Source organism: Heterodontus francisci, chromosome 33, assembly GCF_036365525.1.
Source record: "Heterodontus francisci isolate sHetFra1 chromosome 33, sHetFra1.hap1, whole genome shotgun sequence".
Classification (NCBI taxonomy): domain Eukaryota; kingdom Metazoa; phylum Chordata; class Chondrichthyes; order Heterodontiformes; family Heterodontidae; genus Heterodontus; species Heterodontus francisci.
In genome coordinates, this window is record NC_090403.1 from 38,236,735 (window position 1) to 38,252,960 (window position 16,226).

At 40.9% G+C, this 16,226-nt stretch overlaps 1 protein-coding gene across 12 annotated transcripts in view; it reads left to right on the forward strand.

Moving 5' to 3' along the window:
- Window positions 1-16,226, forward strand: part of hdac5 (histone deacetylase 5) — a 384,161-nt gene that overhangs the window by 176,731 nt on the left and 191,204 nt on the right. For 11 of the 12 annotated variants that reach the window (XR_010969069.1, XR_010969070.1, XM_068013317.1 and 8 more), the window contains 3 exons: window positions 10,136-10,380; window positions 12,381-12,525; window positions 14,020-14,140. Coding sequence is in view for 10 of the 12 variants with exons in the window: in XM_068013317.1 (XP_067869418.1) it covers window positions 10,136-10,380; window positions 12,381-12,525; window positions 14,020-14,140 (511 nt within the window). In the remaining 2 variants the exon portion in view is untranslated. The remainder of the gene's footprint in view (window positions 1-10,135; window positions 10,381-12,380; window positions 12,526-14,019; window positions 14,141-16,226) is intronic. The other variant, XM_068013314.1, reaches the window with a different exon arrangement.

Below are 16,226 nucleotides of genomic sequence, written 5' to 3' on the forward strand. Positions count from 1 at the left end.
ATGTCCTTTAGGACTCGGCCAGCTCGGTCAATAGTGGTGTTACCGAGCCACTCTTGGTGATGGACATTGAAGTCCCCCACCCAGAGTACATTTTGTGCCCTTGCCACCCTCAGTGCTTCCTCCAAGTGGTGTTCAACATGGTGGAGTACTGAGTTATCAGCTGAGGGAGGGTGGTAGGTGGTAATCAGTAGGAGGTTACCTTGCCCATGTTTGATCTGATGCCATGAGCCTTCTTGGGGTCCGGAGTCGATGTTGAGGACTCCCAGTGCAATTCCCTCCCTACTGTACACCACTGTGCCACCACCTCTGGTGGGTCTGTCCTGCCGGTGGGACAGGACATACCCGGGGATGGTGATGGCAGTGTCTGGGACTTTGTCTGTTAGGTATGATTCCGTGAGTATGAATATGTCAGGCTGTTGCTTGACTAGTCTGTGGGACAGCTCTCCCAACTTTGGCACAAGCCCCCAGATGTTAGTAAGGAGGACTTTGCAGGGTCGACAGGGCTGGGTTTGCCGTTGTCGTTTCCGGTGCCTAGGTCGGTGTTGGGGGGTGGTCTGTCCACTTTCATTCCTTTTTATTGACTTCGTAGTGGTTGGGTACAACTGAGTGGCTTGCTAGGCCATTTCAGCGGGCATGTAAGAGTTAACCACATTGCTGTGGGACTAGAGTCACCATGTAAGGACAGCAGATTTCCTTCCCTAAAGGACATTGGTGAACCAGATGGGTTTTTACAACAATCGACAATGGTTTCATGGCCATCATTAGACTAGCTTTTAATTCCAGATTTATTAATTGAATTCAAATTCCACCTTCTGCTGTGGTGGGATTCGAACCCATGTCCCCAGAGAAATACCCTGGGTCTCTTGGTTACTAGTCCAGTGATAATACCACTACGCCACCGCGTACCCTTCCATGACAATATGAAAGGCACAATTCAGCATAGCGGTGCCTCATCAGACCCCTTTCCTATCCTGAGTGGCATGAAACAGGGCTGTGTTCTCGCATCGACACTGTTTGGAATCATCTTCTCCCTGCTGCTCTCACATGCATTCAAGTCTTCTGAAGAAGGAATTTTCCTCCACACAAGATCAGGTGGCAGGTTGTTCAACCTTGTCCGTCTAAGAGCGAAGAGCAAAGTACGGAAAGTCCTCATCAGGGAACTCCTCTTTGCTGACGATGCTGCATTAGCATCTCACACTGAAGAGTGTTTGCAGTGACTCATCGACAGGATTGCGGCTGCCTGCAACGAATTTGGCCTAACCATCAGCCTCAAGAAAACGAACATCATGGGACAGGACGTCAGAAATGCTCCATCCATCAATATTGGCAGCCACGCTCTGGAAGTGGTTCAAGAGTTCACCTACCTAGGCTCAACTATCACCAGTAACCTGTCTCTCGATGCAGAAATGAACAAGCGCATGGGAAAGGCTTCCACTGCTATGTCCAGACTGGCCAAGAGAGTGTGGGAAAATGGCGCACTGACACGGAACACAAAGGTCCGAGTGTATCAGGCCTGTGTCCTCAGTACCTTGCTCTACGGCAGCGAGGCCTGGACAACACATGTCAGCCAAGAGCGACATCTCAATTCATTCCATCTTCGCTGCCTCCGGAGAATCCTTGGCAACAGGTGGCCGGACCGTATCTCCAACACTGAAGTCCTCGAGGCAGCCAACATCCCTAGCATATACACCCTACTGAGCCAGCGGCGCGTGAGATGGCTTGGCCATGTGAGCCGCATGGAAGATGGCAGGATCCCCAAGGACACATTGTACAGCAAGCTCGTCACTGGCATCAGACCCACTGGCCGTCCATGTCTCCGCTTTAAAGATGTCTGCAAACGCGACATGAAGTCCTGTGACATTGATCACAAATCATGGGAGTCGGTTGCCAGTGATTGCCAGAGCTGGCGGGCAGTCATAAAGGCGGGGCTAAAGTGTGGCGAGTCGAAGAGACGTAGCAGTCGGCAAGAAAAAAGACAGAAGCGCAAGGGGAGAGCCAACTGTGTAACAGCCCCAACAACCAATTTTATCTGCAGCAGCTGTGGAAGAGTCTGTCACTCTAGAATTGGCCTTTCTAGCCATTCCAGGCGCTGCTGCACAAACCACTGACCACCTCCAGGCGCTTACCCATTTTCTCTCGAGACAAGGAGGCCAAAGAAGCAACATAGAGTTGATGGTGCGACATGACAGACCAATCTTTATAGGATGTGATGAGAACAAGATGATGGAAGTGTTGGGTGCTAGAATGTGCAATAACTATGACGCAAAGTGTGAAGGAGGGCAGATGAAAAGGACATGCAGTGACGACAAAGCGAAGCCAGGAAATTATGCATAAGATGATAGGCTGTTAGGAGGCGAATGAGTATGGGACACAATATTACCGTGGGTTTAATAGGAAGCAGTGTTGGATGTAAAAGAGCTGGGTACAGGAGACTTGCAACAAAGTGGATGCAATTGCCCTCCTTTTTCCATTCTTTCCTAAGCCACCCTTGACTATGATTGAAGCCCTCATCAGCCCCGCGACATGAAAGCCATCCTGCATTTCTGGCTCGATTCCTACCCCGACTTACCCTATGTCCTGTAATCTGACCAGGCCTTTGTCCATAGCCAGATTCCTCACCACACCAAATACCAAAATCTTCTGCTCTGGTACAGGATCTCAATCTCTTTCCCTTTCCAGCACCCCATATCATAAATAGCAGCCTGTGGTCTTCACCATCTCCCTTTCCCACCGCACTACACCCTCATCACTTCCCACCTAAAGGAAAAGAAGGAAACACAAGTGAAAGAGGCAGCATCATGAATGTGACAGGGCCACTTTAGGCAGACTTCATATCCTTCAATTTTTTTTTAGGAATAACTAATCCTGGTTTAATTATGGCTGTTTAAAACAGTTTTGAACAGTTGATCAAATTCATTTTGAATGACTATTTTCTTATTCTGTATAAACCTTCAGGTTATAGTGTCAATGTTAAACTACTTATTAGAATAGGCTGAATGAAAATTTTGCAGAATAATTAATATTATTGCAGAAAAGCTTTTTTTTCATTTATTGAACTCCTTCCATGCAAAGAAGTAGTTAGTCTTAGCCTTGACTAATTTTCTCCTGGGCCGTGAAGTTACTCATCATCACAAAGTTTCTTCAAGAAGTAGAGAAGGAAATTGTCTGGAGACAGATCTCCCTGCATTCCTCATTTGTTGATCATGTCAGGTCAAACAAAAAGGAAATTAATGTCATTCATGAGTTGCTGGTAGGTTAGACTGCCCCATCTCATGCTCACCAAGATAGAGAACGTGTGTAATTCAGGGGTTGGCAGAATTGGGTCTAATCTAAGAATGGAGAAAATGAGTTGTTTTTCAAAAACACAATTTCAAAAAGTTTCAACATATTTAGGGGTCAAAGTACAGAAATCACTAAAAGCTGGTGGACAGGTACAAAAAATAATTTAAAAGGCTATTAGAATGTTGGCTTTTATAATCAAGTTATGTTATAACTATAAAGAGCTCTGGTTAAACCTCACACGGAGTGCTGAGTTCAGTTCTGGGCACCACATTTCAAGAAGGATATATTGGCTTTGGAGGGGCCCATTTTCACCAGAATGCTGCTGGGCTAAAGGGTTAAATTATGAGGACAGATTGCATAGACTAGGCTTGTATTCCCTGGAAAAGAAAAGTTCAAAAAGAAATCTATGCATAGATAAATGATTCAACACAATAAAATTCTAAAACGGTTTTAATTTATACTGTTGGAATAAATTGCACCTTGAGTACAATAAGCCTGCTCAGGTATTAAACATGGAGCAGGCTCTAGTTACCACAGGCACTGTAGGCTGACAAACTACTTACTGAGGCTTCACCACAGCAAAGGCCATGGCTATTAAGAACTTAACCAGTCAAAGGGCGATCTTAGCCTTTATTGCAAGAGGATTTGAGTAGAGGAGTAGTGAAGTCTTGCTTCAATTATATAGAACATTGGTTCGACCACACCTGGAGTACTGTGTGCAGTTTTGGTCCCCTTACCTTAGGAAGGATATTATTGCCATAGAGGGAGTGCAACGAAGGTTCACCAGACTTATTCCCGGGCTGATGGGACTGTCCTATGAAGAGACATTGGGCCTGTATTCTGTAGAGTTTCAAAGAATAAGAGGTGATCTCATTAAAACCTATAAAGTACTTAAAGGGATAGACAGGGGAGACGCAGGTAAGATGTTTCCCCTGGTTGGGGAGTCTAGAACCAGGGGACACAATTTCAAAATAGGGGGGAAGCCACTTAGAACAGAGTTGAGGAGAAATTTCTTCACTGAGGGTTGTGAATCTTTAGAATTCTCTACCCCAGAGGGCTGTGGAAGCTCAGTCATTGAGTATGTTTAAAGTAGAGATTGGTATTTAGAAATCTGTCAATGACATAAAAGGGATATGGGGATAGTGTGGGAAAAAGGCATTGAAGTGGATGATCAGCCATGATCGTATTGAATGGCAGAGCAGGCTCGATGGGGCTGAATGGCCTCCTCTTGTTCCTATGCTCCTATCTAATTGAAATATTTAAGATGATCAAATGAATTGTTAGGGTAGATAGAGAGAAACCATTCCTCTGGGGGATTGCAGAATGAAGGGGCATAAGCTTAAAATTAGAGCCAGAACATTCAGCGGGTGATAACAGGAAGCACTATTTCAGATAAAGGATAGTTAAAATCTAAAACACTCTTCCCAAAAAAAGCTGTTGTGTTCAGTCTACGTCGATTAAAAATGTCAAAATTGAGATAGATTGATTTTTGTTAGGCAAGAGTATTAATGGTTATGGAGTCAAGGTGGGTAGATGGAGTTGAGATCCAGATCATCCATGATCTAATCAAATGGCAGAACAGGCTCGAGGGGCTGATTGGCCTACTCTTCCTGTTTTCCTAACTGCTTGCTTTTACATCTTATGAAAGGATTGGACATTATTTCTGTAATTAAAGTACATTTCAGACTCTGATTTGGAGAATTACCGGGCTTGCAGAAATGCCCTCAAGATAAATAAAAGAAGTGAAGCATTTCTCATCATTACTTTTAGTTATTATTAGGGAGATGACATCCTCGTTTCCATTGAATGATTCTGAAATGCCCAGAAGATGAGTAATCTTAATCCCTGACTTTTGTTTTGCCTGAAAATATAATTATGCACTCATTGTCTTTTGAAATCAAAGATTTCTAAGTTTAAAGAATTTCAGATACATGTAGTAATGATGGAATTTTTATCTGCGTTATTGAAAATGGGGTTAAGTAAGAGTTCTGTGTCATTTCCTTTAATTATTTTGCATAATTAGATTCTTCAGATATTGTAGCTTTGTACATTGGTACTTGCCTGTACTTTGTGCATGGAACATAGAATGGGATTTGGGATTCCTATGAATGTGATGCTTTATGACCACCTCTCTGTAGAGAGAGAGATAGAAAGTCGGAGTTTAAAAAATTAAGAAAATCTGCACTTTTGTACCTTGTTAAGTGACTGGCTTGAGCAGCATTGAGTAAGGCAATTAAACAGTTCATCTACCTGCCAACTCAGCCCGGTTATTGTGGAGGTTATGTAAAGTGATATTTAATGGATCTTGCATGACAAACGCACGTCAGCCAGTGGTTATTTCGCATAGTGCGTGCAGAGTCTTTAATTCTTGTATCTGAGTTACAGATGAATATTGTAGTTTTTGGGATATCTCATATGTCAGCTGCAATATTCTGAAGTGTGAAAGGGAAACCCAATTACTGTCAACAGTCAAATATTGCCACCCCAACTAGAAAGTAGCGAGGGCAAAGATCCTGACCGACTTCTGCTGGTAGTCGAGTTATCTGAATATTTTCCATATCATAGTAGTTTAAGTCATGGGTCCATTTTGAGTCATTTATGTTACCAATTTTCTTAAAACAATAACTACTGCTATTATATGGAATAATAAATTTGGAGTTTAACACCTCTTGGAGTTCAAATGATCTTCATGAACCACAAAGATTTTGTTTATCTATACCCCTTAAAGTGTGGCTGCCTTATAACACTCTTCACCGAATGTATTACTTGTCTTTTCATTATTTGTATTTATTTGACTATAAAAAATTACTGTAAAGATGTAAATATTAATCATTAAAAACATTGCTGTATTGCCAAGTAGCTGCAACTAGCAGCTGTGTGTTTAGCTTGCCTTCATTAAGCCCACAACCTTAGTTGTCACAACAGGGACTTGTAGATTGCTGCAGGAAAAACCTGCAAATAAGGCACAATACATTTCTTTGCTGGGCCAGCGTTAAAGTGCTTTAACTTAGTGCTTCAGGCTACCCATTTCATTAAAGGTGGTTAAATAATCCACTGCTCTAGTACTGTTGTCCTGTGTTGTCCATATTTTAAAAAAATCTATATTTTCTATTTCTGGAGCGCAGGGCACTATAATGTACATTCTTCCGTATTCCTTCCTCCAAGAGGGAATACTGATTTTAAAAAAACTATTGACATCCATGTGATCACTAGCTTGAGCCCTTCTCCAGTTCTGCACAATGCATGATTCTGCCACTACACATGTAAGGTGTTTTATATTTTCCATTTAAATGCTCTTAAATAATTGTACAAAATGTAGATTCAAATTGCAGAGGCTACTTGAATAAAGTGCAATTTTTTTATGTGCAAGATCCTGGAGTGAATTGTTTTTGTCTTTCCCGAAAACATTTCAAACTTAAACCTTGCCAGAATCTTTTGTTCAGCATAGCTCTGCGTATGGGTGGTCTGCAGCAGGTTAGATCACTGTGCTTCCTATGACATGTTTGATTCTCTATCCGTACTGACATTCAGATTTGCTTGTCTGCCCTGAGAAACCTTTGTCATTTCTTGACCAGGTAGCTAACAGGACAATTACTTGATAGCTGAGTGGTCCCTCTTACAAATTGTACAAGACAAATTCCATGCTGCAGTTGGATTACGGAGCACTATTGGTGATATCCAAGGATATAATCCTACCCTGCTAAGTGTAAAACTGAGGTAGAAATAATAATGTGTTAGACGTATGCTCTGTGGGTTAGCTGTACAGTGCTCAACAATCGTTATGTAACTTCCCCATGGGGAAAGGTAGATTTTTTTTTTTACTCCAATATTCAGTAATTTTCCACATATTTAAAAAAAATTCTAAAGGCACTTGCATAATGAAAAGATGCCTAGCGGATTTTTTTTGTTCTGGAGGGGAAAATGTCTACTAACATGCCCCAGTGTTGTGATAAAGTTTTCTTTTAATGCATCATGTAGCAAGTTTGAAAACAACTGGAAAAAGCATACCAGCATTGCTAAAGGTTGTGCATTAGGGGTCATTTTCTGATTGTGCTGCTGATGCAAAACCTCGCCTGCTGGCAGCATTTATCAGAGATTCGGGCACATTGCTCAAGTTTTTTAAAAATCTGTGTTTGGAAAATCATGCTGTACATGTACTTGAATTTATGACAGGCGCTGCCAACAGATGAGGTTCGCCACTGGAAGCTGAAAAGTTACCTCTATGGTATATATGTTCCCATCTACACGAGTGCATTAGCACTGTCACTTCAATACCCTTCATTGAAGGAAAATAAACATGTAGTTTAGTATCTTTTAATACCAGATTCATAATGGTAGGACATTAAAAGATGCAAAGGTCCAGTGAGTTTATCCAGTGAACAGCTGAGTCATAAAGATTGGGAATAATCTGGGTTTGATCTTTGATCTGTGCTGCATTGGTTCATCTTGGCTAGAGTAGCAGTAAGGGCACTACAGTTGGTCTCCGTGTCCCCCATTTGTGGAAGAGAAAATCGGTCAGGTTTCTTATTCCTCATCACTATCAACCATCCCTGTTGAAGTGCTAATGAATAGATTTTGGGTGAGCATAGGATTAGGGTTGACTCTAATGCTCTTCCCTGTCTTCCCACATAGCCAATTCGTTTTCTGGCACTCACTTTCGAGACTCAATAGGGGCTACTTGGGTCAGTTGCCAGGGGATGGCCAGATACCATGGATCTATACCCTGCAAGAAATTGATGACTTCAGAAATGAAGTGAATAGAGAAAATTGATGATTTTTAAATAACATTTTGTTAATTACAATACTGCAATGCAGTATAGTTCAATCCTATCTGAAACTTTCCCTGTCATATGGAAAGGGGAAGGATCTGAAGGTGCAGCTAATGATTTTGATGTGTTATGTGCAGAAAACTAATGCACATATAATAAAAACTGGATCAATTCTTGAAATGAGCCACAATTTACCTCACTTGCTTTAACTTTCTTGTTGATTTACCATTTCTCTTTGTGTTCTTCGGTTGATTGGAGCGGCGATGGTCCAGTACTATGAAATCAATGGCGATGATGCTGGCACCTACTTAAAAAAAAGAACTTGCGTTTATATAGTGCCTTTCACTACCTTGAGACATCCATTCATAAAGTACTACTTGTAAGCAAACATGGCAGCCGATGTGTTTGGTGAGGGATAAATATTACATAGAACTTACCGCATAGAAACGGGCCATTCAGCCCAACAGGTCTTTGGCGGTGTTTTTCTTCACACGAGCTACTTCTGGTCTGAGTTCATTTTACCCTATCAGCATGTCCTTCTATTCCTTTCTCCTGTACTTAACTAACTTCTGCTTGAATGCATCTACGGGGTAGAGTTTTACATTCTCACTACACAGACTAAAGTGGTTTCTACTGAATTCTTTATTGGATTTATTAGTGACTTCTTATATTCACAGCCCCTAGTTTTAGACTCCCTCACACGTGGAAACATCTCTATGTCGACCCTATCAAATTCCTTCATAATTTTATAGCCCTTTCAGTCTTGTCTTTTCTGGAGAAAAGAATCCCTGCACGTTCCATCTTTCCCGATAGTTGTAGCCTCTCAGTTCTGGTAGCATCCTCTTAAATTTTTTTTGCACTTTCTAGATCTTTTTTATAATATAGAGACCGGAACTGTGTGACGTTCTGTATAAATTTAAAATAATTTCTCTGCTTTTGACCAGGGCACTGGAGAACTCCCCTGCTTTTCTCGAATAGTGCTGTGGGCTCTTTTACCTGAGAGGGCAAAGGAAACCTCAGTTCAACATTTCATTTTTTTCCTCCAGAGGATGATGCTTTTAACAAGTTGCACTTTTTCAAACCGTCGCAAGTAAAAACATAACATTTTCTCCAACATAACGTGTGATCTAACGGGAGATTGACTAATAATATATCAGAGGCTTTGTGCCTAGCATGCGCTTCCTGGTCATTAGACTCCTGTTGTTACACTTTTACTGTCTTGATGCTTTTGTCCAGAACTGTAACTCTTTCAACAGATGTTTCCATCTGAGCATATGCATTGTTCGCATTCTCCCATGATGCATTAGTAGCATTTAGTTCTCCCACACACTGTGGTACTTCTCTTTCATCTCTGGCAATACTTTTTGATTGTTTTTAAAAAGCATTTGAAGAAATAGAGCTCAAGTTTTAAAAGATTTATTCAGGTAAGATTCATATTGAGTGTTTTTAAAAGGCTGTCTGAGGCTATCTGTGTGCGTGTCTGAGAGAAAAAAGTGGATCAACTCCAACTGTGACACTGTATTGATTGCATACTTTTGCTTATATTCAAATTAAATACTTTCTATCTTATCGATGCAGAACTTAAATTATGTTTTTCTTTTTAACTATTTCAATTTTTGTGCATTTGAAAAACATTTATGAATAATCAATGAGTTGGGTTTTTAAATAAAATTTTCGTCAAAAGCTGTTAATTTTTTTACTTCTAAAGCTTATTAAGCTGAGAGACAAAAAGAGACTAAGATTGCTATTTCCCTCTTCCCCATTTATATGGACGGTTTCATAGCTTAGTGCTATTCTGGCACAAAACCTCTGAAATTGTATGGGTACTGAAATGACAACATCAAAGCATCATTAGATTGTCACAACTAGGAGACTGACAGGTACTTCTGGCAGCACAGGAAAATCCAACTGGAAGATTATTGACAGCAATCTGGCATAGGCAATCGCTACCCATAGTTCTGATCAGATACAGCCACTTTACACCCATTTTTTGTGCATATCCTATTATCAAATCTACTCTATTGTGTCCAGGAATTTTAAAAATGTTGCTTTGTTTTCTAAAATGTGTTCTGTCTTTCACATAGCAGTTGAAGTTAAATCCTCCCTGCCTGTGACTATGCAGACTGCTACTCCAGTTGACCTGCGGACAGACCCAAGAATCCCAATCCCATCTGTGGACCCTCTTCTTCGCGAACAGCAGTTACAGCATGAACTGCTGATGCTGAAGCAGCAGCAACAGATACAGAAGCAGCTATTATTTGCTGAGTTCCAGAAACAACATGAACACCTGACAAGGCAGCATGAGGTTCAGATTCAGGAACACCTAAAGGTACTCACCATAATCTCAGTTTAGCTTGTGCACTAAATGAGATTAGAATCTCAACACTCACTGTTAAACTTCACCCTTCACTCGAACACTCTCTGATAAACACTATTGGATGTAATTTCCCAGAATAATACGTAAAGCAGACAGGAAAGTTTTGTATAATGTTTCCCAAATCACTTCTCATTAGTCTTGCGCACAGAATGATTTGGATTGGATTAATGCTACTCTTGCAGTGATAAATTTGGTTAAACTATTTACTTTTTAAATGACCCTTACTTTTATCTTGCTTACTCTCAGATATCTTTTGTTTGATTATTCATCTCACTTCTTTTGCTGCTTTTTTTTCTAAGCATTATTGACTTTTAATATTTCTTGCACTGAGTTTGCTTCACAGATTTAGGTAATTAAATTCAGGAGTAACAGAAAAAGTTATTCTTAGGCACTAACATGATTATTGCATTGTTGAGGGCTGGATTTTGTTTCCAGCCCAGCGACGGGTTCCCTGGCGGCGGCGGGGGGAGGGGAGAAACACAGAACCCAATGCCGGGATTGCTGGACCCGATTCTTCCGGGGGTGGGATAGGCTGATGTTGGCCTTCCCACCCAGAGGCCAATTGAGGCTCTTAAGTGACCTTCTGACAGCCAATTAAGGACCTCTTCCCACTGCCGCTGGGATCTAACCAGGGTGGAGTTGGGGGGGTGCCTCCATTGTGTGGAGAGAGCGCATTCCCTGTGGGCTTGGGGGTGTGACCCTCCTTTGTGGTCCATGGACCAAACGCCCACACCCCCAACCCCCCTCACCAGGGCCTTGCAGACTGGCCCTGTCAACCCTGACTCCACTTACCTGAGTCCTGGGGTCTCCATCTTCGCCAATGCAGGCCTCCTGCAGCACTGGCAGTGGCCACTGCTCCCTGTGGCACTGGCGATACTGTTGAGCTGCCGGCCCTGTGATTGGCCAGCCGCTCTTGGGGGCGGGATCCCCATCTCTATCAAGTGTTTAAAGGGACAGGGATCCTGCCTCCTTCAGCTTTGACCCCGAAAGACCAGAGGCAGGGTTCCTCCTGCCTTTTCAGCCAGGAGCCCTGCCTCCTGCATAAAATTCAGCCCTAAGTGTGTAATTGTACTTGTTACACTTTGCAAGTGAGCATTTTTTTGTAATTCAGCACCTTCCTCCCCGTCAATTGGGAGTGATTAGATTTATTTAATGTTAGCCAATTTTTGATTGCTACTCTCTGAAAAATATTTACAGACTATTTCAGGCAATTATAACGTGCCCCATTTAGGTTCTTCTGCATTCCCTGTACCATTCTAAAGTCTGCAGTGATCACAGCATAATTTTTTTTTAATGCATTTTTATGGGTTTAAGCTATTTATTTCAAGATCTAAGATTCATTACTTTGATAGCGATACTTTGATCTCTCCATATAGTTAAAATAAACTCATTCTGGATATATGGGAACTGGCCTTTTCTTTTATGTTCTTCACATAACTAAATAGTTGGCAAATTGGGCAGCTAACATTTTAGAGAGATGTAAACCCAAGTAAGAACTTTAGCATTTAGCTGTTGTCAGTTTAAACTCTTGAAGAAAGACCTTTTCATGATGGTAAATAAGAAGCAGAGTTTTTTTTACATCATCTGAATGTAGCCAGACATCTCGTTCTTTATAAATAGAGATGCTCAATGATATGAGTAATGACAAAATGGTGAGACTGCATTGATGGTTGTGCCCAGAGCTACAAATTTAGTATTTTGATGTTTAATCCCGTTAGCTTGTTTTATAATAAGTATAAAATCTTCCACAGCACAAATATTTCTTGGCAGCAGCTGAGTTTTTTTTGAGCATGCTATTCCAGCAGTTGAGCTAATAATGTATTGTTCCACTTTAATGTATTCCATGTAAGTTGATGGTAGTGTGAATGCCTGGGGTATGGAAGTTTACTTGCAATAAATTTGCAAAGTAGTGTGTGCGTCCTGTTTACCTGGCCCTCTGTCATTTGTGCAAGCAACAACAGGAGATCCTAGCAGTGAAGCGTCAGCAAGAATTGGAACAACAACGCAAGCTTGAACAGCAAAGACATGAAGAGTTGGAGAAACAGAGACTGCAGCAACAATTGCTTATGCTTCGAAACAAAGAGAAAGGCAAGGAAAGTAAGGAAGCTACATGTGAATGTGAGCTTTTGTTAAATCAAAAGCTGCTCCCAATTTAGCTGCTTCAGTTCTAAGAGTATGGGGTGGAGAATCTCTGAAAAGGACCAAATATCTGATGCACCAACACAGTTTACCTCTGAGACAGGGGTTTAAGTTACACTGACGTGGCAGTCTAGGAAGCACATTGCAGCTGACTGAAAGCTAACGAAACCCTGGAGTATTTCACAATGTACTGCACCAAAAGAGGATACTCTCCCTTATTTCATATAAGAAAGCTCAAAGGGCACCCAAAATATCTAATACATTTAAAAGTAAATATATATTAGAATAGTAATTTGACTTTGCCCAAAGTTTCCATTTTTTCTTCCCATCCTTGGTTCCTTCTGAATCAGGCACTATTCTGTGGGGGGTGGATGGGTTGGGGGAGAAAACAAATAAGCTGATTTCAGTATTTGGCCATTAGCCCTCTTAATTTGGCAATGAGGAGCTACTTAGACGTGCTCTGAGTTAACTCACTTTTTTCTTCTTTTGTTCCCGTTTGTTCTGTACTTCCTCCTGGTGTTGCAGACAGGCTAATAAACTTGCACTGGGAAAGGCTACCTATGAATTTTTAGAACTTATTTGTTGCATTGTAGGATCATATTATGCAGGATTACTTAGTGAGGCTAGTTAAACTTCATGCCATTCATGAAAAGTCCGTTGGACGTTATGATAAGTCCTCACAAAAGAGCAAATTAATTTTTGCTATTTAAGTACTGATGCTTAAATCTGTAATCCAGCAATGGATCATTGTACCACTGCTGGACAATTTTATCCATGAAGTACTAACATCAATCTAAATAGTTCCTGTAGTGGTTTCTTCATTTTTGAAAGGTGACTGGAATAAATTTTCTTGGTTACGTAAATAGTTACTTTGAATACTGCCATTAATAGGACTATCTTTAATTTTGGTAACTAGGTAACTAAAATTAATTAGGCATGCTTTTTATAATGTAGGGTATTCCAAGTACATTACTGCATTAAGGAAATAATTTTTCTTTGCACTCATTTTTATTAAGTAACTTGAAAAATTGCTGAATGATTTCTGTGTTAAAACATTACATTCTTCAGATTTGTAGAACGTATGATGTGGAATAATGCATTTTTTTCTAATCTTAATTGTCTTGTCTTTCATACCTAAAATCCAATATAATTTTGATGCAGATTGATAAGTGATGCAGTAAAACAAAGCTTGTGAAAATTAGTATTAAACTATTAAACTAATACAGATCCCAATTTCAGCCTTGTGTAACATTTAGTGTGGCAAGCAGGAACTGCAAAAATAATCTGTTAGATCTGTTAAAATGTGTTTTAATGAAATTTGATTGGTGTTGATCTGTAAAACTGGTGCAATATTCAACATGCTAAGGACATTTCAATTGAGTATTGCTGCATAAGAAAATGTATTTGTTCTAACCTTGATATTTTCATGTATGCTATCCATCTGCTCTTCAGGTGCAATAGCGAGTACAGAGGTCAAATTAAAACTTCAGGAGTTCTTATTAAGTAAAACCGCTTCGAAGGATTCTGTGACCAGTGGACTGAATCATTCCCTCCCTCAGCACCCCAAAAGCTGGTACTGTATGTGCATATTGTATTGTAGGTTATGTCTGCCATACATGTGGTAATTTAGTATTATTTATGCTTTCATACTCCAGTTTATACATTGAATTAAAAAAATGTTCTGGCAAAGATCTCAAAGAATAGAAGAATCTCTCTTTAATTAGACCACATAATCTTCTGGGTGCTTCGTAATGGAGACTGTGACAGTGGAGTAGCTTTGCAAGTGGCATGATGTAAGGCAGTCCATTACAACTGTAATCTGGTACTGCTGTCCCTTCTAAATATTTTTTATAAATAGCATTTCTGCATCCTTACAATAAGAATGGAGAAAATTGATCCAAGAAATAAATCAGTTAAGTTATACATTGAAATGGGACTACAAGACTGATGCAGATGGAAAAGGCCGTTCAGCCTATCTTAGCTTCCCGGCAAAGAAAGACTATGGTCCCTAGTATCTAACTGTTAAATGATTCTATATGTCTGGCCTAATGTTATCTTGTCAGTTTTCTTTCTGTCTTTCTTGACTTTGGACAGTCCCACATGCTTTCTGATACGTCACCAAATGGACATTTATCTGCCTGCAGGCCATCTTAACCATAGGAGTCACAGAAAATGAGTCCAACTCGGGGCCATTAATGGCAATTGTAGTTCTCTTCATGCTAGCATAGTTGATAATTGAACTTAGTAGCTTACTGGTCTGTAATCCTCAGCAACTTACGAGGTAGGTTTGATGAGCCTATTACGGCCAGGTGGTTTCCATTGTTCACCTCCCAACTTAATGCAATCGTGTTTTGTTTAAAATGATGAGTTAGCCCGAGTGTCTGTTCATTTGGCAAGTAAAACGGTGACAGGTTTTCTTGTAGTTTTAAAACAGATGATTAACTATTTATTGAACATTATTCATTCCCTGAAATATTCGCTACACCACTCGCGCACGCATGCACTCTCGAGAGGATAGATAGAGATAAAGAACAAGTCTTCAAGGTGTGTTAGGTGTTTGTGGTTTCACAGAATGACAGAATTGTTAAAGTGCAAAAGGAGGCCATTCGGCCCATCGTATCCACACTGGCTCTCTGAAAGAGCAATTCCCTCTGTCCCATTCCTTCTCCCATAACCGTGCACATTCTCCCTTTTCATATAACTGTCTTAATTCCCTTTTGAATGCTTCAATTGAACCTGCCTCCACCATTTTTTCAGGCAGAGCATTCCAGACTTTAACTATTCGCTGCGTGAAAAAGTTTTTCCTCATGTCACTTTTGCTTCTCGTGCCAAATACTTGAAATCTGTGCCCTCTCGTTCTCGATCCTTTCACGAGTGGGAACAATTTCTCTTTACACTATCCAGACCCCTCACGATTTTAAATACCTCTATCAAATCAACTCTCAGCCTTCTCTTCAAGGAAAACCGTCCTAACTTCTCCAGTCTATATTCAAAGCTGAAATTCCTTATCCCTGGAACCATTCTTGTGAATCTCTCTGTACTCTCGCCATTGTCCTCACAGTAAACCTGTTGAATCTCCTAAGTAGGAAAGTCTTTTTTGAAAGATGCAGGCCTGCATGTTGTTTGTAGTCTTGATTTGTTGAGGTGTTGTAGATTTCTGATGGTTAAGAATTCAAACTGGAGAAGGTGGATCACTTTGTTCTCTGCTGCACCATGTAGAATTTGCAGTAAGGCTCCCTGTTTTGGCTGGATTTTTCCACAGCTCCTTGTTAATCTGTGATTGTGTATCACTTGTTTGATTATAGGCAGGTGGAGGGTGTTAATCGGGGTCCGAGTTAGCACTTACAGGCAGTCACATAGTGAGACTGGTGAAGGGTTTGAGTGAGAGGCGACATGTCTGTAATCCGTGTACTCTGTACAATAAATGTGAAGCTCAATAAAGATAGACTCCATCATAACAAGCTTACTGGAATTTAATACCCCGAGCTCGACTGCTCTTGCTCTCTCTCCCCCCCATCTCTCTCTCCCCCCCATCACTCTCTCTCCCCCCCCATCACTCTCTCTCCCCCCCCATCACTCTCTCTCCCCCCCCATCACTCTCTCTCCCCCCCCATCACTCTCTCTCCCCCCCCATCACTCTCTCTCCCCCCCCATCACTC